Consider the following 23,319-nt stretch of genomic DNA (forward strand, 5'->3'; position numbering starts at 1 on the left):
TGCCTCAGGCAGGCAGGGAGATCTTTCAGTCTGCCGCTAGACTGACAGACTCGTGGAAAATCGCAGCCTGATTGATTACAACCAAGTCCCTTTATTAGAAGTAGGTCTGTATAACGGTGCAATGTAAGGCATGTTATAAATTCATTCAAGCGTTATGGGGTTTGCTGACTTTGCCAGCATTTATTGCCAATCCCTAATTGCCCTGGGAATGTGATAGTGAGCCGCCTTCTTGAACCGCTGCAGTCCCTGAAATGTACGAACACCTACAGTGTTGTTAGGGAGGGATCTTAAGGATTTTGACCCAGCGACAGTGAAGGAACAGCGATTTTTTTTTTTTTTTTTTTTTTTTTTTTTTTTTTTTTTTTTTTTTTTTTTTTTTTTTTTTTTTTTCCAAGTCAGGATGGTAAGTGACTTGGAGGGGAACCTCCAGGTGGTGATGTTCTCATGGATCTGCTGTCCTTGTCCTTCTAGATGGTAGTGGTCGTGGGTTTGGGAGGTGCTGTCCAAGGAGCCTTGGTGAGTTCCTGCGGTGCATCTTTTAGATGGTACACTCGGCTTCCACTGTACGTCGATGGTGGAGACTTTGAATGTTTGTGGATAGGGCGTCAATCAAGTGGCTGCATTTTCCTGGATGGCATGAGCACCTTGTGTTTTTGGAGCTGCACTCATCCAGGCAAGTGGAGAATATGCCATCACACTTTGACTTGTGCATTGTTGGTGCTGGACAGGCTTTGGGGAGTCAGGAGGTGAGTTACTCATCACATGATTCATAACTTCTGCCCTGCTCTGGTAGTATTTATTTGGCTAATCCAGTGCAGTTTCTGGTCAATGGTCACCTCCAGGATGTTGATAGTGGGGAATTCAGTGATGGTAATGCCATTGAATGTCATGGGGTGATGGTTAGATTCTCTCTTGGTGGAGATAACCATTGCCTGGCACTTGTGTGGCGTGAATGTTACTTGCCATTTGTCAGTTCAAGCCTGGATATTGTCCAGGTCTTGCTGCATTTGGATATGGACTGCTTCAGTTTACTGTATGGGTGTGGATAATACAGCAGAAGCCGAAAAGTCAGAAACCCGCCAGCGTAAAACCAGTTTGAAATTCTCCCAATGGCGGGTCGGTTCTCCCACTGCTCATTAAAACAGCTGCTCGCTGAAATCCCAGCAGATCCTTCAATATTGCCAGTGGGAAATCACATCGGCCTGTTGCTCTTTTTAGCCTTAGTTTTATTACCTCTGATTATGTCACCTTTGCTCACGAGTTGCCAGGTATCTTTCTGATACCGCCACGTGGTTCAAGCTCGAGTTATGATTATTAAGTCAGCACACCGCTTAGTAAGATTGAAATCAACGGTCATTTATTATATACAACAATTAATGCTTACACAATAATCCTACTATCTATATCGAAACCTACCACTACTAGCCAATACTTAACTTTAGGAAGGGCCCACCAGGTCAGGGAAACGAATGGGTTATCGAATCGGATCTGGCCCGTGGGATTCAAAAGGCTGATACGGGTCGATGGCTAGGAGTCTTTATCGGATAGCGATCGCTGGAGTCAGACTTACTGTTTCTGGTCGATGTTCTTGCAAAGGTCGCGAGCAGGAGAAGAAGGGAGAGAGAGAGAGATCTGAACTTGGCCCCTCACTTTATAGGGCCCTATGGCTTCCCGCCTCTCGGGGCGGCTCTTGACCCTGAGTCCCAAGTGATTGGACTTGTTCCCAATCACTGGGTTCGATATGTTCCAATAATGGGGCGATTCCTCGATCGGGGGGTGGTCGTTCACCTGCCTTTGTTTCGGCCACTGCAGGCGCCGACAGGTCTGGCCCGGCATTCAATTGCTACTATGTTGCAATTGTTCCCGGGGATAGCCGATTAAACTGCAGAAATGAAATAGAATTTACAGTGCAGAAGGAGGCCATTCGGCCCATCGAGTCTGCACCCGCTCTTGGAAAGAGCACCCTACCGAAGGTCCAAACCTCCACCCTATCCCCATAACCCAGTAACCCCACCTAATCCCCATAACCCAGTAACCTCACCTTACGGGCAATTTTGGACACTATGGGCAATTTAGCATGGCCAATCCACCTAACCCGCACATCTTTGGACTGTGGGAGGAAACCGGAGAACCCGGAGGAAACCCACGCACACACGGGGAGAACGTGCAAACTCCGCACAGACAGTGACCCAAGCCGGAATCGAACCTGGGACCCTGGAGCTGTGAAGCAATTGTGCTAACCACCGTGCTGCCCCTCAGATGCCCACTCAGATGTCTGGGTTGATGTGCTGCTAATAGTCTTGAGTATCGATCTGGGCCGACTTCCCCAGAGCCGAATATGCTATTCTGTCTGCAGCTGTCCGTTTGTGTCCTGTTGGCTGCTTTTCCCATCAGCCTTTACGGTTAGCCATTTTAAATCGGGTTTTGGCCAAATTAATAGGGAATCAGCCATTTTAGGTGGCTACAGGCCTCAAACCCATTTGAAAAGAGTGTCGTACACAAGCTGGCCCTCAATTTGCTTGACACTTCAAATTGAATGCAAAATACATAGCCTACCTGACATGGTGCAGTTCCGCTCCTGTAGTTGTGAGAACAGGCAGATTCGTGCCCTCCAGCTCCATGCCAAATTGGTGTTTATGGACAACACTCTGCTGTGGGACTGATGGACCCTCCACTCCAGTGGATCGATGTTCGACTGGGGGTGAGGTGCCAGGTGATGAGGGTGGAGGGCAGCTGACGAAGTCAAGAGGGCAATGAATAAGGAGGCTTGTGGAAGGGCCGGCATGGATGGGAGAGTGAGAGGGCAAGGCTAGGTGGGAATGTCCACCACAACAATGATTGGATCCAGAACATCTGCAGGAATGGTTGCTGGGTGATGAGGGCTACCCACTTAAAATAGTGGCTGATGACTCTGAAGCGTTGCCTTCAAACTAGTACCAAGGAAAGGTATGATGCTGCTCACAGCTCCACATGCTCTTCATAGAGCAGACTATAGGACATCTGAAGATGGCTCAGGTGGCTTTCTGCAATAAGTACCGGATAGGGTTTCCCGCATTATTACAGTTTGCTACACAATCAGGCTATGCAAAGAGCGAGCCCTCCCCATTATGACCAGAAGATGGAGGGCAGGATTCTGTAATCCTCAGGCTAAGTGTTGACTCCGTCGGAAACGCTGACGCGTTTCTCGACGACGTCAACACGGCCTCAGGATCAGCAATTCTGGTTCTTATCGGGGGCCAGCACGACACTGGAGCGGTTTACGCCGCTTCAGCTGCTGATCCCGGCGTCAAAGGAGCATGGCGGGATCTGCTCATGCGCAGTGGCACCGGCGCCAACGCGCGCATGCACAGTGGCGTCCTTCAACGCGCCGGCCCCGACGCGACATGACGCAGGACAACAGGGGCCGGCACGGAACAAAGAATGCCAGCCAGAGAGGCCGGCCTGCCGATTGGTGGGCCCCGATCGTGGGCCAGGCCACATCGGAGACCCCCCCCCTCAGGGTTGGGCCCCCCGTCCCCCCACTCACAGGCCATCCCCCGATCCTTCCACGCCGAGTTCCCGCCGGCTGAGAGCAGGTGTGGACGGCGGCGGCAGGACTCGGCGTTTTTACGACGGCCACTCAGCCTATCCCGGGCCGAGAAATGGCAGGCCGGCCGTGTAGAGCGGTCCCCGACCGGCGGTGCGCCAACCACGTTAGCGGCAATGGTGCCGATTGTCCGCTGTGTGGAGAATCACGTCGGGGTGGAGTGACACGATTCGCGCCGGTCGTGGGGATTCTCCGGTCCGGTCCCGGGCGGAGAGAATCCTGCCCAGAGTGTGAGCAGCATGACAGATGGGATGGTGGTGATGTGAAAGTGTTGGTGTGGGAATACATGCTTCCCGCTAATGCATAGGCGAGATCCATGAAGAGAGTTTGATATTGGAGACAGCTGAAAGAGGACTTACTCTGGCGGAGCGGATAAGACATTCATCTGCTTCCTGTATTGCATGCTCTTCTGGCGCAGTTGCCAGCAATACTGACCTCCTGGGCAACAGCCTTCCCAACTGGAGAGATGAGATTTATGTGCTTCCTGGAGATATTCCTTAAATAGAGGACATGCTTCTGTGCCCAGACTCCTGGAATCAAGGCCTTGAGGGAATGATGGCCAAGACATCTTCTTGGAGGTGGTTTGTGGAGGAGCTCTTGTCAAGTGACACTTAAACCCGAAACACTTCTTCAGTGTTTCCCTCCCTACCCCCTCCTCTAACCAAAAAAAACCCAACCGCTGTAATGATCAAGAGGAAGGCTCGAGGGCAGTAGAAGTGGAAAGTTGAACCGTGACGTGTGCAGGTAAGGGATTGGCTGGTGACTGGTAAGTAGCTTTTATTTATTTTCCCTCTGGTGTTATCGTGCGGGGCGCAGAGGTTGCTGAGTGAGTGCTTGCTGAGAAGGGGAGTGAATAACAGGTAAGCTCTTTCTTTTTTTTTTATCTAGAGGGGATGACAGGGAAGGTAGTGCAATGTTCCTCCTGCAGAATGTTTGAGGTGAGGGACGCCGTCAGTGTCCCTGCTGATTTCATCTGTGGGAAGTGCACCCATCTCCAGCTCCTCAGAAACCGCGTTAGGGAACTGGAGCTGGAGTTGGATGAACTTCGGATCATTCGGGAGACAGAGTTGGTCATAGATAGAAGCTTCAGGGATGTAGTTACTCCAAAGAATAAAGATAGATGGGTGACGGTGAGAGGGGCTGGGAGGAAGCAGTCAGTACAGGGATCCCCTGTGGCCGTTTCCCTTAGTAACAAGTATACCGCTTTGGATACTGTTGGGGGGGATAACTTACCAGGGTTAAGCCATGGGGTACAGGTCTCTGCCACAGAGTCTGTCCCTGTTGCTCAAAAGGGAAGGGGGGAGAGGAGTAGAGCATTAGTCATTGGAGACTCCATAGTTAGGGGGATAGATAGGAGATTCTGTGGGAACGAGAGAGACTCACTGTTGGTGTGTTGCCTACCAGGTGCCAGGGTGCGTGATGTCTCGGATCGTGTTTTCGGGATCCTTAAGTGGGAGGGGGAGCAGCCACAAGGCCTGGTCCACATAGGTACCAACGACATAGGTAGGAAAAGGGATGGGGATGTAAGGCAGGAATTCAGGGAGCTAGGGTGGAAACTTAGATCTAGGACAAACAAGAGTTATTATCTCTGGGTTGTTACCCATGCCACATGATAGCGAGACGAGGAATAGGGAGAGAGAGGAGTTGAACACGTGGCTACAGGGATGGTGCAGGAGGGAGGGTTTCAGATTTCTGGATAATTGGGGCTCATTCTGGGGTCGGTGGGACCTCTACAAACGGGATGGTCTGCACCTGGACCAGAGGGGTACCAATATTCTGGGGGGGAAATTTGCTAATGCTCTTCGGGAAGGTTTAAACTAGTTCAGCAGGGGCTTGGGAACCTGATTTGTGGCTCCAGTATACAGGAGGTTGAGAGTAGTGAGGTCATGAGTAGGGTTTCAAAGTTGCAGGCGTGTACCGGCAGGCAGGAAGGTGGTTTAAAGTTTGTCTTCTTCAATGCCAGGAGCATCCGGAATAAGGTGGGTGAACTTGCAGCATGGGTTGGTACCTGGGACTTCGATGTTGTGGCCATTTCGGAGACATGGATAGAGCAGGGACAGGAATGGTTGTTGCATGTGCTGGGATTTAGATAGTTCAGTAAGCTCAGGGAAGGTGGTAAAAGAGGGGGTGGGATGGCATTGATAGTCAAGGACAGTATTACAGTGGCAGAAAGGACGTTTGATGAGGACTCGTCTACTGAGGTAGTATGGGCTGAGGTTAGAAACAGGAAAGGAGAGGTCACCCTGTTAGGGGTTTTCTATAGGCCTCCAAAAAGTTCCAGAGATGTAGAGGAGAGGATTGCAAAGATGATTCTGTGTTGTCGCGGGTCCTGAAGGCCGTCTTGCAGAACGCTTACCCGGAGATCAGAGGCTGAATGCCCTTGACTGTCAAGCGTTCTGCAAGACGGCCTTCAGGACCCGCGACAACGCAGAATCGCCGAGCAGAAACTTATAGCCAAGTTCCGCACACATGAGTGCGGCCTCAACCGGGACCTGGGATTCATGTCGCATTACATTCATCCCCCACCATCTGGCCTGCGAAATCCTACCAACTGTCCTGGCTTGGTACAATTCACACCTCTTTAACCTGGGGTTACCCCATCTCTGGATCTGTAAAGATTTAATCACCTGCTAATGCTCGCATTCCAAGCATTGTTTGGCATCTTTGAATTTGTCTATATATGTGTTTCTGGAACAGACCTCTTCATTCACCTGAGGAAGGAGCAGCGCTCCGAAAGCTAGTGACATCGAGACATTCAAATGGTCATTGGATTGACATATGGACGATAAGGGAATAGTGTAGATGGGCTTTAGAGTGGTTTCACAGGTCGGCGCAACATCGAGGGCCGAAGGGCCTGTACTGCGCTGTAATGTTCTATGTTCTTGAGGCCGCTAGTATTTTGCCTCTGGGTTACGGACATCCTGAAAGGTCCTGTGAAGACAGATGGGCTGCAGAGTGTGTTATGAGGAAGCTCGACATATGATGACAGGACCCTCCAACCCACGAGCTGATGGCTCCTGATCTGCAGTTGATCTGGAGAGATGCTCATTTGTGCATAATTAATGAGGTCCAAACGCAGAATAGGGTGCGAGATCACGATATTCTGTCAAGCGGAGCTGCACACTAACGCAATTACATAAAATGAGAATTCCGCTCACTGGTTTAGAAATGTTTAAATGTCTGTGTTATAAGCAGGAAGAAAGGAAATACCTGTTAATCAGTAATTCTCTGTTTACATAACAAGATTGGTTCTCTAACCCTCATTGATTATATCATGGATGCTGGCAGCCCCAGAATTTGTTATTCTTTGTGAGTCAGACAGTAAGTATATGCAGATCAGTTGACCATGAAGGACATCACAACATACACCTGCATGCGGCATTATCTTACATATTTTTACTCCCTAACCGCAGTGTACATATCATCATAGAATTTACAGTGCAGAAGGAGGCCATTCGGCCCATCGAGTCTGCACCGGCTCTTGGAAAGAGCACCCTACCCAAGGTCAACACCGCCACCCTATCCCCATAACCCAGTAACCCCACCCAACACCAAGGGCAATTTTGGACACTAAGGGCAATTTATCATGGCCAATCCACCTAACCCGCACATCTTTGGACTGTGGGAGGAAACCGGAGCACCCGGAGGAAACCCACGCACACACGGGGAGGATGTGCAGACTCCGCACAGACAGTGACCCAAGCCGGAATCGAACCTGGGACCCTGGAGCTGTGAAGCAATTGTGCTATCCACAAGGCTACCGTGCTGCCCGTGAAGAGACCAATTGTGCTGCTTTGACTGGCACAGTGTGCAGCTAAGTTAGCACACATGGAGTGAACCAGGCCTGCTGAACTTCAATAGTACTGAAGCCATTCGCCATTGCAACAGAACGATAGATCAGTTGGAGACCCCCCTCACTCTGCACATCTGCTGGAGCACTCCCACTCTCCCTTTCAACATCTGGAGCATCCTGTCCCCCCAACCCCATTTAACATCTGGAGCCTCCCCCCATCACTTCAACAACTGGAGCCCTCTGGCTTTCTCCTTTTCAACAGCTAGAGCCCTTTGCGCCTGACCCTAAAGTACATCCTGAGTATTCTTCCCCCACCAACACCTGGAGCACATTCTCTGTCAACATTTGGAGGCCCCTGGTCTTCTCTTTTTCAGCATCATCTCATCCCTTGCTTACAAGCTCACCTGGTCCTTCATCTAGATCTTCCATAAGATCTATCCTATAGAACAGCTGGAATTCTCCACCCCCAGCACTCATGTTTGTACTGTAAAGAACACTCCCCAAAGAACCTTTTCAGTGATTCACAAATGAACAGAAAAAGTTCTTATGAAAACTTTAAATCAGTTTATTTCCTTGAACTTGCAGCCAATGGCTGATAAATCTCACTGGCAGCTACCCAGCATTTTCACAAGCATTGAGCATAGTCTTGATGTCATTGTGCGTTTGATCAAGTGCGGTGGCCTCACTAGGGGACCTGTGACATTTGTGATCGGAGAAAGCAACTTCCTCAAATAATCAAATTGAAAAATCTTTGTTGCACGATAAATAACTCCCGAAGCGAGATTGTAGGACAATTGAAAGCTTTATTGAACTAGATGTTTTCCCCAGCAGCACAGGTACAGAATGCAGCAGCTGGAGAAACACAAACTCTTATACTCTGCTTTACTGGGCGGAACCAGCAGACAGGCTTCACCAATGATCTTACAGTAGCAGGTACCTCCAACACCAATGATCTTACAGCATCAGGTACCTCCAACCTAGGTACCGTAATACCCCTAATACCGACTACCACATTCACCCTCTGTTAAAAGAAATAGTCCGGCGGGGGTGGTGGTCTTGCATTGTACAGTGGTGGAGGTTATGGCGGTATGCCTTATTACATGTCACACAAATTACTTACAGGTATTTATTTACAGGTACATTTCATAATGAAGCTATTAGTCGATCGGGGGCCCTGGTCGTCCTCTGTGATCGTCGCAGTCTCGGCGGTGATGCAGGCGCCGGTTCGGGCATCCATGACTCTAGGAGCGTGGTGTCTTCAGCTTCATCACCCCTGGGAGGGGGCAGCCATGGGGTGCGCTGGTGTGAGGGTGGGTGGGGTTGGTGAGGGGGGTGTGGGTGAGGATCCAGCGGGCGCCAGGTCCCGGAGGGAGACCGTATCCTGCCGGCCGTCGGGGTGCACCTAGGCGTACTGAGAGTTAGCATGAAGGAGGTGTACCTTCTCGACTAACGGGTTCGACTTGTGCGCCCGCACTTGTTTGCGGAGCAGAATGGGTCCAGTAGCTGCCAGCCAGGTTGGGAGCGAGTTCCCGGAGGAGGACTTCCTAGGGAAGATGAGGAGACATTCATGAGGTGTTTCGTTGGTCGTGGTACACAGTAGTGATCGAATGGAGCAGAGTGCATCGGGGAGGACCTCCTGCCAGCGGGAGACTGGGAGATTCCAGACCGTTCCGTTCTCCCTCTCCACCTGCCCGTTTCCCCGGGGGTTGTAACTGGTCATCCTGCTTGAGGCAATGCCCTTGCTGAGCAGGAATTGACGCAGTTCGTTGCTCATGAAGGAGGACCCCCTATTGCTGTGGACGTAGGCGGGGAAACCGAACAGGGTAAAGATGCTGTAGAAGGCTTTAATGACGGTGGCGGCGGTCATGTCGGGACGGGGATGGCGAACGGGAACCGGGAGTATTTGTCAATCATGTTCAGGAAGTATGTGTTGCGGTCGGTGGAGGGGAGGGCCCTTTGTAGTCCAAGCTGAGGCGTTCAAAGGGGCGGGAAGCCTTCACCGGGTGCGCTTTCTCTGGCCGGTAGAAGTGCGGCTTGCACTCAGCGCAGATTTGCCCGTTCCTGATGACGGTCCTGCCCTCCTCGATGGAGTAGGGCAGGTTGCAGCGTTTGATAAAATGTAAGAAACGAGTGACCCCCAGGTGGCAGAGGTCATCGTGAAGGGTCCGGAGTCGGTCCACCTGTGTGTTGGCACATGGGATAGGGCATCAGGAGGCTCATTTAGCTTCGCGGGACGATACAAGATCTCGTAGTTGTAGGTGGAGAGCTCGATCCTCCACCGTAAGATCTTATCGTTCTTTATCTTGCCCCGCTGTGCATTATCGAACATGAAAGCTACCACCGTTGGTCAATGAGGAGAGTGAATTTCCTGCCGGCCAGGTAATGCCTCCCATGCCGCACAGCTTCTACTATGGCTTTGGCCTCCTTTTCAACGGAGGAATGACTGATTTCGGAGGCATGAAGGGTGCGTGAGAAGAAGACCACGGGCCTGCCCGCTTGGTTGAGGGTGGCCGCCAGACCTACGTCGGATGCGTCGCTCTCGACTTGGAAGGGAAGGGACTCATCAATTGCATGCATCGTGGCCTTTGAGATATCTGCCTTGATGCGACTAAAGGCCTGGTGGGCCTCCGTCGACAGGGGGAAAACCGTGGATTGGATTAGTGGGCAGGCCTTGTCCGCATAATTGGGGACCCACTGGGTGTAATATGAAAAAAAAACCCAGGCAACGTTTCAGGGCCTTGGAGCAGTGTGGGAGGGGAAACTCCATGAGGGGGCTCATGCATTCGGGGTCGGGGCCTATGACTCTATGTGCACTACGTAGCCGAGGATGGCTAGACGATCGGTGCTGAATACGCATTTCTCCTTGTTATAGGTCAGGTTAAGGAGACTGGCGGTATGAAGAAATTTGTGGAGTTTGGTGTCGTGGTCCTGCTGGTTGTGGCCGCAGTTGGTGACGTTGTCGAGGTACGGAAACATGGCCCGCAAACCGTACCGGTCAACCATTCGGTCCATCTCCCGTTGGAAGACCGAGACCCCATTTGTGACACCGAAGGGAACCCTTAGGAAGTGGTAGAGCCGCTCATCTGCTTCGAATGCAGTGAACTTGCGGTCGTCCGGGTGAATGGGGAGCTGGTGGTAGGCGGATTTGAGGTCCACCGTGGAATAGACCTTGTATTGTGCAATCTGATTGACCAAGTCAGATATGCGGGGAAGAGGGGTATGCGTCGAGCTGCGTATACCTGTTGATGGTCTGACTATAATCGATGACCATCCTGTGCTTCTCCCCGGTCTATACAACTACTACTTGAGCTCTCCAGGGGCTGTTGCTAGCCTCCTTCCTTCAGTAACCGCGGGACTTCCGACCTGATGAAGGTCCGGTCCTGAGCACTGTACCGTCTGCTCCTGGTGGCGACGGGTTTGCAATCGGGGGTGAGGTTTGCAAACAGGGAAGGCGGGTCGCGAGGCTGCAGACAGTGAGGGGGGTATAGAGCCGCCAAATTTAAAGGTTAAGCTCTGGAGGTTACATTGGAAGTCCAATCCCAGGAGTGTGGCAGCGCAGAGGTGAGGGAGGACGTTGAGTCGGAAATTGCTAAACTCTCTTCCCTGGACTGTGAGGTTAGCTATGCAGTACCCATTGATCTCTACAGAGTGAGGCTCAGAGGCCAGGGAGATTTTCTGGTTAACTGGGTTTATAGGGAGGGAACAGTGCCTTGTCGTGTTGGGGTGTATAAAGCTCTCTGTGCTCCCGGAGTCGATCAGGCAGGATGTCTTGTGTCCGTTGATGAGTACAGTCGTCGTCGCGGTCGAAAGAGTTCGGGGCCGAGACTGGTCCAGAGTCACCGAGGCGAGTCGTGGCAGAAGCTCGGGTGGTGTGCGGTCAGGTGTGCGGTCATCCGAATCGGTGTCTTGAGACCTTAGCCAAGATGGCGGCGTCCAAGGGTCGCACATGACCGGGGGTGGGCAAGATGGCGGCGCCCACAAATCACACGTCGTCTCTGGGGAACAAGATGGCGGCGCCTACGGGCCAGTGGCCTGCGATGAAGGTAATGGAGGCAGCCCCGGTTCGCCCCCGGAGACAGCGGTGTTGCTCTCTTTGGTTGTTTCTAAAAATGGCGGTCATTATGGTCGCCTTCCTTAATTCTAATTATGGCTGCTTTAGAGTTGCCAGGTATCTTTCAATACCGCCACAACGTTCAAACCCGAATACTGACCAAAGAGTCGGTACACCAGTTAGTTAGTTCAAAGTCAATGCTATTTATATACATATACAGCAATATCTACTCATGCACGAAATACTACAGACTAAACTATCGCTACTGCTAAAGCCTATACTTAGCTTCAGGCGCCCACTCAGTCAGAGGAACAATGGCCGTTGTTCGGTTCTGAGGCTGCTGGGGTCGAAGTGGTAGAGGGGAACAGCTAAGGTCGTCCTTCTGGTAGCGAGCGTTGACCTTGGACTTACTTGCTTCTGGTGTAGCTGGTGGAAGGGTCTCTCCGCTGTGAGAGCCGATTCCAAGAGAGCGATTCTCTCTTGGAGCCTTCTTCTTATACTCGAAGGGGGCTTCGTAAGCTTTTGGGCGGGCCTTGAACTTGGCCCCAATCAATTGGGCCGTATCTTTATCACTCGTATTGATCCTGACCAATAAAGGGGTGGGTGCCCTGATGGCTGGGCGTGTCCTAGGTGGCCGATGGCCTGCTTTGTTTTCTGCTTTCGGTTTGGGGAACTGGCGCCACGAGATCTGGAGCCAGATCGATAACGTAAGTATCTCCCTTTGTTCCCGGAGATGGGCCAGCCATATGCTAATGGGCCTACAGCTTCAGTCTTGTCTGGGAGCTACGGCTCCAATATGCAGACAGGCTCTGTGCCTGCTTGCTTTCTTAACATTGTCCATTTTTGCCTGCAATCTTTGCAAATGTCCATTTTGTATTCTGGAAGAGGCCATCCCAGATGGCTATAGCGGCGACCGCCCGGGCCTGGCATACCGCTACGAAATGCCCCGTTTTTCCACAGCCCTTGCAAGTTGCGGAGTGGGCCGGGCAGCGTTTCCGGGGGTGCTAGGCTTGCCCTCAAAAATAACATCGGGGGCCTCCGGGGTTGCCTGGCAGCCGCGCGGCACAAACTTGTTGGGGGATGCGTCGGAATCTGCTGCAGGTGAGGTCTCGCTGCCCATGGGGCTGCCGCGCGGTCGGGGACGTACGCTCTGGCGTTGCGGGAGGCTACGTCTAAGGAGCCTGCGAGGGCCCGTGCCTCCTTGAGACCTAGCGTCTCCTTTTCCAGCAGCCGCTGGCGGATCTGAGAGGACAGCATACCTGCAACAAAGGCGTCCTGGATTAAAAGTTTGGTGTGGTCGTTGGCTGAAACTTGTGGACAGTCACAATTCCTACCTAGTACCAGCAGTGCGCGGTAGAATTCGTCTGCGATTTCCCCCAGAATTTGTCGTCTGGTAGCTAGAAGATGCCGGGCGTAAACCTGATCAGAGTTCCTTCACTGTCCCTGGATCAAAATCCTGGAACTCCCTTCCTAACAGCATGGTGGGTTTTCGCACATGAATTGCAGTGGTTCAAACGCAGTTAGGAATGGGCAACAAATGCCGGCTTAGCGATGCCCACATTTGAAAAATTAAATACAGGGCCGCAGAATCTAAACCAGTAATTATAAAGTGGATTTAAATCATATCTAATTATAAAAAAGGCCGGAATTCTCTGGCCGTTGGAATTCTCTTTGCCCACCAGCAGCGCACCCCTGCCTACAGGTTTCCCAGTGCCATGCGGTAGCTTCAGTGCGAAATCCCATTGACAAGCGATCGGAGGATTGAATTCCGCTGCCAGAAAATGATGCACCGCCGAGAAATACATAGCTGGGGGACCGGCAAATCGAGCCCTTCGATTGAAAAAAATAGATGCGGTTGAGAGAAATAAAAGAAACAGAAAAAGTTTTTAAAAATAACTATTTTCTTTTAAAATCTCCCAATACTGATTTAATTATCAAAGCATGAGACTTCACACTTTAAACCTTCAAAATATTTACACCGTGACTTATCATGCCTTAAAAATATCCCTGAATCCACTAGTTCTAACTTCTTGTGGTGTTTAGGGAGGAGTTATTGGGTATCTGAACTTCACTATATTGATTTAATTGATCAACCTACCAGAGAGCTACTGCTGTAGCACTGTCTGTGGAGGAGTAGGGTAACTTGGACAAATACAGGCCATACAGATTATGTCAGATTTGTCAGAGCACCATTAGCTCACTGCTGTTGTCAATGTAAAATTCGAGCCATTATGATATATGAGAAAAAAACCTTTTCAATGCAGCAAGCGGTTCAATTGTGGCATTGAAAATGGAATTAGACTCTGACCTGAAGGAGAAGGATGCTCAGGATTATGGGGAGGAGGCAGGAGAATGATACTGAATTGCCCATTCAGAGAGCCAGTGCAGAAACAATGGACAAAATGGCCTCTTTTAGCAATCTTGGGATTATTTTCACGATCTGTTTATTGGTTCCATTTGCTTTCAAAAAATGTAGTTATTTGAAAAATTACTTGAATTTATAACCAGATGCTAGAAACGAGAGCAATGTTAAGCAAAAAAAGCATAATTTTGGAAAAAAATTCTAATCCATTTGTCTTTGACTCTCATAACGTCTTTCGTGCAATCAACCACTTCAGACATTTTGGGGTCGATTCTCCCAAATGGAGCCCAAATGTTCACGCCGGCACGAGACGGGCACGGGGACGACCAATTCTGGCTCCCACAGGGGGCCTGCATGGCACTGGAGCGGTTCACGCCACTCAAGCCTCCCTTCACAGCGCCAAATGGGCGCCATGCCAACCCGTGCATGCGCAGTTGGGCCGCGTGAACTTGCGCATGCGCGGGGGACTTCTTCAGCGCACCGGCCCCGACTCAACATGGCGTCAGTTTCAGTGGCCGGCTGCGCAGGAAAGTAGGCCTGGGGGGGAGAGGCCGGCCCGCCGATCGGTGGGCCCCGATCGCGGGGCAGACCCCATCAGAGGCCCCCCCCCCCGACCATTCGCGCAGAGTTCCTGCCGGCAGCGATGAGGGGTGAACTGCGCCGGCGGAACTCTGTCGTATCCGTGCAGCCGCTTGGCCCATCCGGGCCGGAGAATTGGCCAGAGATTCCCACGGCTGGCGCTGTGCCAACTGCGCCGGCGCCGATTCTCCGCACCTCGGAGAATCGTGCGCCGGCATCGTGGCACAGTTGCGGCAATTCTCCGGCCCGGCATGGGGCTCGGAAAATCGCCCCCGTTTACTATCTTTTAAAATTATTTTTAAATACAGATACATTGAACTGCTGTGTTAACTTCAACTATGTGTGCAATTTTGTGATGAATGCAAGATTAGAAGAAAAGGTGTTGCCATAATCTTTTATTTTTTAATTTTTTTTATTTTTGGGAAGATCGCACCCTTAGTCTCAGCTGGGAGAATTTCACCGGTGATCTGTAGAACTATGAAAGCTTTTAATTGAGTGGATCTAAAGCCAATGTTTCTACTTGTGGGGAAGAGCATAACTAGAGGACATCAATTTATAAGTTAGTCATGAAGAAATCCAATGGAGAGTTCAGAAGAAACTTTGTTACCCAGCAAGAGGTGAGAATATGGAACCCAGTACCATAGGGAATAGTTGAGATAAATCCATCTGAGCACAATTTAGATAACCACATATGGGAGAAGGGAACAGCGGGGTCTGCTGATGGGAGGAAGCTTGGGTAGAGCATAAATGCTGGCAGAAACTGCAAGAATAAAGAATGGTCACGATGAAGAGAAGTTTGAATTGAAAGAGGGAAGCAATTATCTTTGAAGCAAAAATGTAGGACTTTCACTGAAGATCCGAGGACTGAATAATGCCAAGAATGCTGACCGATGAATAAAAGCTAAGTATGAAAATGAGAGAAATGGTAACTATTGCCAGGGAGTTGTCACCAAAAAGTGACAGAGTTGGATTGTGAAAAATGGTCAATAATCTGATGAAATATTGCACTAGAAAGGAGAACTAGGGATGCTGTGAACTGGTAGAAAAAATGCACAGATAATAATAATAATCTTTATTGTCACAAGTAGGCTTACATTAAGCTGCAATGAAGTTATTGCGAAAAGCCCCCAGTCGCCACACCCCGGCGCCCGTTATGAACCTTTAACTGCAACACAGAACAATTTGAGACAAAACTAGATACCTCTGTACAGGTTTCTCTCCTAGACTGGAATTTCCTACCTAAGACTGCTGCGGGAGCACCTTCACCATATGATTTCAGCAGCTCGTGCTTTAAAAATACCAGTATTGCCAGCAAAGCTCACATCCCAAAAACAAAAAAAACAAAACATTATTTTGGTGTCAGACCATAGGATGGTAACGTGGATAAGGACGGAGTACTGGGCTCTTAACAACTTTCATGAACCACTGGTGTTGACTTGGACTTCTTCAAAATCCTCAAACCAACTGTTTGCTATTAAGGTGAAGTTTTGAAGGACTGTTGTTACATAACAGTAGAAAATGAGAGGAGAAAATCCAAGGGAAAATTGAGGGGGAGAGTAACTATGTCAAAAGTATTTTAGAAAAAGAGAAGAGTATTAGTTGAATGACTTGAGGCTAAATTATTTTTGGCATCAGCCTACATTTGCAGGCAGCGGTTAGATTCTGTGGCCTTAAAGGCGTGGCAATATGACATTCTTAGCATTATTAAACAGTATATCTTCGGATTCACCTGTGAGTTAGAGCCTAGGTGGTCTGATAAGTGTGTTTAAAGAGTCTTTGGTGTGGCGTGCTTCAGAAGGCATATCCCATGGTGACTGACTGAAGTATGCAAAAAGAGAAAGCGCACCAATCGCGTCCTGCTGTTACTTTGGCCTCTTCCCAAGAATAGCACCTGGGGATTTATAAACAGCCGCCAATCTACAGAAACTTCCCTCAGGATGTGTCTAATTAGATCACTTCCCCACAGGGAGTACCTGAGCACTGGCCTGTAGAAGTGAGTTAAGCACCCACCTTTCGTCAATGCTGTTCGGCTGACCCGCCAACAGAACCTGGGACATGAGCCAGTGTCTAAATAAAATCCACCTGTAGACATTCTCAGCTGTCTTTGTGTTTCTTTAACGTTTTAGCAACTCGCACAGTTTTTGATTTAAAAATACAGTTTACACAGATCTCATAACATAGATTAAATACAAATACAACTCAATGGATTTAAATAGTTCTGGTTTTGTCATTCACATTTCATTCCTGTACCAGCCTCCCCGAACAGGCGCCGGAATGTGGCGACCCAGGGGCCCCCTACAGCAACCCCATTTGAAGCCTACCTGTGACAACAAGCGACCTTCATTTCATTTCAGTAATTTCACTGCATTTTATCAATGAAACTGGTTACAGCATTAAATTAGGGAAATATTTAATACGTCAAACGTATGAATTCCCTATCGTGATTGTTTCCCATCAGTTAGCAATCAGATATTTGTTTTAGTAAAACTCAATTCTCAGCTATTTCCAGCAATTAAATTTGAACTTGCCGCTTTTAAAACTTGGATCGCTATTGAATTTTACTGGAAAGGTAGATTTTTTACATTTTTATCAAGGGATATTAACCACGAAGAACAGGGTAGGGCAGCACGGTAGTGATTAGCACAGTTGCTTCACAACTCCAAGGTCCCAGGTTCGATTCCCAGCTTGGGTCACTGTCTGTGTGGAGTCTGCACGTTCTCCCCGTGTGTGCATGGGTTTCCTCCGGGTGCTCCGGTTTCCTCCCACAGTCCAAAGATGTGCAGGTTAGGTGGATTGGCCATGATAAATTGCCATGAGTGTCCAAAATTGCCCTTAGTGTTGGGTGGTGTTACTGTGTTATGGGGATAGGGTGGAGGTGTGTGGTTGGGTAGGGTGCTCTTTCCAAGAGCTGGTGCAGACTCGATGGGCCGAATGGCCTCCTTCTGCACTGTAAATTCTATGAAAAATTCTATGAATAAATAGATTTTAAACACGTGGTCAGAATGCAAGAGGAAGAACTGCAGCGAGCTTTTTAAAATAAAAATTATAAGTTCAGAATGAACACGTCAAAGAAATCAAAGCCCTTTAAAAATGACAAGAAGTTTGGATAGATTTATGTCTTATGGTCTCATTTTTTAAAACGCAAGCCCAGAGTGAAGAACAGGCATCAAAAGATTTAAATCGTTTTGAAAAATAATCATGCCCAGAATGAAGAACAGCGGCAAGACATTTTTAAAATCACAACTTCTGAGCGAGTAAAAAACTAATCTTTGTTTCGTTAAAATAAAATGAAGAATTGATTAAAAATCATAAGTTCAGAATGGAAATGCTGGCAGTAAGATTGAATGCTCTTTAACCTATTGCCGCTATTTATGCTAATACTCTAAAATTATTGTCTCTGTTTATGCTTTTTAGAGTTAAAAAAGAAAATATATAGAAAGGCAGAGGCTAAAGTTTATTTTGTAAAAGGAAAGTTGAGGGGGAGGAAAAAGTAGCAATAGTTTTGAAACTTTTTAAAAAGTCACATCTGAAGTGAAGAACCCAAGCAAAAAAAGGTCGTGTGGACAGGATCATTGTCACAGAGTGTCTGAGGAGGAGCAGCAACAGGTTGGAAAGTACAATGCATCCCCGAATTGAGAGTGAGCAACAGAGTGACTATTTGCTCCTCCATGTGCTGTTGCTCTGTGCCAAGTGTTGCCATAATCAATCAGTAATAAGAATGATTTCTAACTTTGTACTGTTTCCTCTCTTGCAGCTTTTTGACCACGTTGCTGAATGCCTGGGAGATTTCATTCAGAAACAAGAAATAAAAGATAAAAAGCTTCCTCTTGGCTTCACTTTTTCCTTTCCCTGCAGACAAAGCAAACTGGATGAGGTGAGAGTGAGCGGTGAGGCAAGGAAACGTTGTTCAGCAAAGTGTCATATTCAAAATGAAGTGATGTAAGCTTGTGACATTTAAGGTAAATAATAGGAATCACTGGCTACTTAGGTTGTCGTGATAATGGGCTCCAGTTTATATGGAGTGAAAGATTGGCGGCCAGCCAGAAAAACATATAATAGTTGAGTCTAAAGGTAACAAAGGCATGGATGAGGATGTTTGTTGCAACTTTCAAAAGGCATTTTGATAAAGTATCACAAAATAAACTATTAATGGGGTGATGGCTGCTTGAATACGAAATTGACCAGGAACTGGATTTTGTAGGGCCCGCTGGGGCTGGATTCTCCGCACCCTGACGTCGAAATCGCGTCCAGCGCAGGGGTGGAGAATTCACTTCTGCGCATAGAATCGGGACCAGCGCTGGTTCCCCCATTCTCCGGGCCCTGAAAAGCATAACCGCTACCTACCGCCCCGCCATTCACCGCCCCCAACCGGCCGAAGTCCCGAAGACATGGATCTAATGTGGTCCTGCCGTTCGGGATACTTGCGTGGCGGCTGCGGACTCAGTCAGTGGCTGCCATGTTTGGGGGCGGGCCGATCGGAAAGCAGGGGGGGGCCTCATATGGGACCGGACTAATTTTGGGCAGGCGGTCCAGGTCGGGCCCACAGCCGATCGGGGGCACTATTTAGGAGGTCCAGTTCCACAGTCTGAGTCCACCATGGAGCACGATACGGCCACTGGGGGTGCTGAGGCAGGAAATGCCTAAGCCAAAGGTATTGGGTCCAAAGAGTAAAGAGGAAGATAAGGACGAAGGGGGCCAGCCATTAAAGTGGTGTTACATATCTGAGTCTTGAAATAAGGACACCTTAGAAGCTGTCTTTAAAGAAAGGGAGAGGTTGTGGCAATGAGAATCATTCACCCTGTATTCCTTCAAAATCGAGTGCTCAAGAGAATCACCGCTGTGCAGGCAGCTCAGCAGCAGCAACAGGAGGAAACACAATGACAGAACACCAGGTAGCAAGGCAGAGGCAGGCTCAGGCTCCCAACATATTTGAGAGTTTCCAGAACCAGGATGTTGTACCTGCACATGTTAAAGAGGCAGTGTCTGAAGAGACTGCTCCTTTCCAGGGAGGCAAGTGCACTAATGCAGAATGACCTGCATTGACAGGAATATGGTGAGCGTTGTATGCGGATAACATTGAAGGTTAATTCAGCCCTTCATTTCTATACAGCTGGTACTGTCCAGGGATCTACAAATTTACAGGTGACATTTTCAACATGGGAGATAACGGGCGGGATTCTCCGACCCCCCCGCCGGGTGGGAGAATCGCCGGGGGTCAGCGTGAATCCCGCCCCCAATTTTCCCGCCCCCCCCCCAAAAACCGGCCCGGAGTGAGTCGCGCCGCACGCCTCGGAGAATGACGGGGTCCGGCGCGACTCAATGGGCGCCGGGGCCGCCCAGATTCTCTGGTCCGCAATGGGCCGAAGTCCCGCCTGTCTGTAGCCGGTCCCGCCGGCATAAATCAGAGTAGGTCCTGGCGGTGCGGGCGGGCTCCGGGGTTCCTGGGGGGGTGCGGGGGGATCTGACCCTGGGAGGTGCCCCCACCAGTCTGCTGGTGATATCCCTCAGTTGCCTCACCCGTACTCTCCAGTATGGCCCCTCAAAGGTCCCACAGATTGACGCATTTGCTGTGCACTGGACATCTTTGCAATACAGAGAAGGATGACCAGGTCGGCCTGAAGGAGGAAGAGGAGGCAAAAGCCCTATCTGAGGAGGAAGTGGGCTGCTGTCGATGTTCAAATCATTGACATTGACATGGGTCATCACACAGAGGCCCACATCTCAATTTGCAAGCAAGCTGCCAATCATGATATTGTGTATCCTATCTTCCTGAAGATGCAATGAGCGTAATTCTCTGATCCCCAGCCACATGTTTCCCGGTGGCGTGCCATTTGCTGGCGGCAGGATTCTATCTTCCCGCCACTAGCCATTGTAACCACCCCACGCCGCCGCGAAACCTGCTTGCAGGGATGCGCTGCCAGCGGGAAAAATGTGGCGAAATTCTCCGTTATCGGCGCAAAGTCCGCCGATCGGCGCAAAAAACGGCCGACCTGCATCACACCGCCAAAAACGTCGCGAAGTCTCCGGCCCGAAATGGGCTAGCAGCGACGTGACGGGATCCGCGCTTGCTCACGTCGTTCACGCCGTGCAGCGTCATACACGCCGCACGGCGTGACGGCTCATAAGGACGCGCTGCTCCCCCCCACCCGACCGGAACACCCAACCGGATGGCCGGCCGCCGCTCAGCCCCGAGGTTCCAGTCACGGGATGTGGAGGCGCTCCTGGACGCAGTGGAGCAGAGGAGGGAGGCCCTGTATCCCGGGCACGGTCGCAGAGTTGCCCCACGCCACAGCCAGCGTCTGTGGAGGGAGGTGGCAGAGGCCGTCACCGCTGTGGCCCTGACACCACGGACAGGCACCCAGTGCCACAAGAAGGTGAACGACCTAGTCAGAGATGCCAGGGTGAGCCTCAACCCCCCCCCCCCTCCCCCGCCCGATATCCATATCTCCCATATCCCCCCTCCCCCATATCCCCCTCCCCCATATCCCCCTCCTCCATATCACCTGATCACTGCCTGCGTGTCTAACCATGCATGCTTCATTGTGTATCGCAGGAGCAAACGTCGAGGCACCCATCCCTGCAGATGCAGACCGCCCGCAGGATGCCCTTCTGAGGCCACTGGAGACGGAGAGACCCGGACCCTCCGGCATGCGACGCCTGCAGGATGTCCCTTGGAGACCACGAAAGACGGAGAGACCTGGAGCAACAGGGAGACGACGCCCCCGTCTCGTGCAGGTGCGACGACGCAGGCGTGTGCCACCCAGCGACGAGAGGGGCAGCCACAGGCCCCCGTCACAGCCGAGCCAGGACACCACTACCCAGGACACCACTACCCAGGACACCACTACCCAGGACACAACTACCCAGGACAGCCCTACCCGGGACAGCACTACCCAGGAAGACGAAATACCGGACAGTGACACAGAGTGGATGGGTGGAGACGAACCCCCACCCCAAAGTGCCATGGACTCAGAGTGGGACGAAGAGCACGACACAACGCCACTGCTGTCACCAACACCCTCCACCATCGCAGAAACACTCACCTCGGTTCGGCACTTGAGTGATGAGGCGTCTGGTACACTCACTGGTGCGCACAACACAGCCGTCCCGGTACAGCAGGTGGAGGTAGGAGCAGCAGAGGGGCCGGGCATTCGGAGGGCAGCCCAGCCCAAGCGAACATCTGCCGCCCTGATGGATCCCGGGTTCCTGGAGTTACCACACCCACCCATAGATCCGATGCAACCACTGAACCGGAGATGAGCGAAGAGGGTGACGGCCAACTTGCGGCAGCTGCAGTCGCAGGTGGAGGAGTCCACCCGCGTCCAGGAGCTGGGAGTGGTGCTGGTCATACGTGCCACCCAGGCCGACACCGCACGGGTGGGGTCCGCGGTGGAGGCAATGGGTGCGACGGTGTCAGACATGGGGAACGGTTTGCGAGGCCTGGGGCTTTCCGTGCAGGCGGCGTCTTTGGCCCAGGATATGGCTGCCCTCTCACAGGAGACCATGAGCCAGTGCCAGCGCCAGATGGCAGGGGCGCTCAACGCCATGGCCCAGTCTCAGCAGGCCATAGCCCAGTCTCAGCAGGCCATAGCCCAGTCTCTGAGGGCATCGGCGCCATTGGCCATGTGCGAGCCGGCGTCGCACAGTCACAGACAGGGTTTGCCAATCCTCTGGGCTCCATGGCTGCAAACCTGCAGACCCCTGTCGATACCAGCACGGGCCTCCAGGACTGGCAGCGCCAGATGTCAGGGGGGTGTCGGATGGCCAGTCCGTTCGCATCCCCCACCCATGTAGAGGCCTGGGGGCCATCGGGCACCCCGAGGGAGGAGGAGGTGCTGTGGTCCGTCCCGGGTCCCCCTGTAGGGGAGGTCCCGGAACACCGCGACACCTCGGACCCCCCCCCCCCTTCCGTCCCAGGTGCATCGGGTGGGCAACGGGCAGGACAGGCTGGCAGCTCGCCATCCCAGTCGCCCGGGCCGCAGCCTGGCCCATCTAGGCCAGGACGCCCCAGGAAACGGCCGCTAAAGGGATCCCGTGTCAGAGGGCAGGAATCGCAGGAGTCCACCTCCAGTTCTGCTGTACCGTCTGGGGAACCACGTAGACGTAGTCAAAGGGCCCGTAAGGCCAAACAATTAGACACTGAGTAAGTTGGCACGGGTGTAGGGCACAGATGAGTTTTAGGGGCTAGGGCACGTGCATGAACTCCTTTGGTTATTAAAGTCAATGTTACACCTCCAGAAGCTGCCTTTGTGCTCTGTCCAAAGTGTGCGGGGGTGTCATGTACGTTGAGCGCAAGTGTGTGTGTGTGAGGGGTGGTCTTACCTCAGCCCCAGGTGAGTCTGCCCCCTTCCCCCTGGGCCGCCATCAACATTCCCCCGGGCAGAGGACGGGACCGTGCGCTGCAGTGTCACAGCCGCATGCAGGGATGGTCCGGGTGGATGGTGGTACTGTGGCCATGGGTCAGACATAGTCCAACGATGTGGAGCCAGGAGCTCATCGCAGGGCGGGTTGTCATCATCCTCCATGGCCTGCAATAGACACGCGTCCACCGGCAACTGTGTGAGCCCGGCAGTTGTGCCGCAGGTGGATCGGCAATAGGGGGGGGTGTTGTGCATGCGGGTGGGGTGGGTGGGGTTGGGGAGGGGGCTGAGGGTGCTGGGTGGGTGGATGGGTGGGGGGTGTGGGTGGTCGGCTGTTGCCATGGTGTGTGGTCTGTGGCCATACTACCCGATTCCCACGCCCATCTAGTCAGTGAAGCGGGCTGCTATCAGCCTGTCCCGTGCCCGCTGGGCCAGTCGGTAACGGTGGACAGACACCTGCCTGTGTCTAGCCCGTCTGCCCTGACCATTGCCCCTCATCTGGGGAGGACAACGCCTCTTCCTGCTGCTCCTCCACTCCGCCCTCCTCTGCCTGCTGCACATCGCCCCTCTGCTGGGCTATGTTGTGCA

General features: G+C 51.4%; 1 protein-coding gene across 1 annotated transcript in view; it reads left to right on the forward strand.

The window, feature by feature from the left end:
• The window catches only part of hk1 (hexokinase 1), a 328,092-nt gene that overhangs the window by 99,351 nt on the left and 205,422 nt on the right, over nt 1–23,319 (forward strand). The window contains exon 4 of the mRNA XM_072478763.1: nt 18,126–18,245. Within this exon, the coding sequence (XP_072334864.1) occupies nt 18,126–18,245 (120 nt within the window). The remainder of the gene's footprint in view (nt 1–18,125; nt 18,246–23,319) is intronic.

The sequence above is a fragment of the Scyliorhinus torazame genome, chromosome 16, assembly GCF_047496885.1.
Source record: "Scyliorhinus torazame isolate Kashiwa2021f chromosome 16, sScyTor2.1, whole genome shotgun sequence".
Taxonomy (NCBI): domain Eukaryota; kingdom Metazoa; phylum Chordata; class Chondrichthyes; order Carcharhiniformes; family Scyliorhinidae; genus Scyliorhinus; species Scyliorhinus torazame.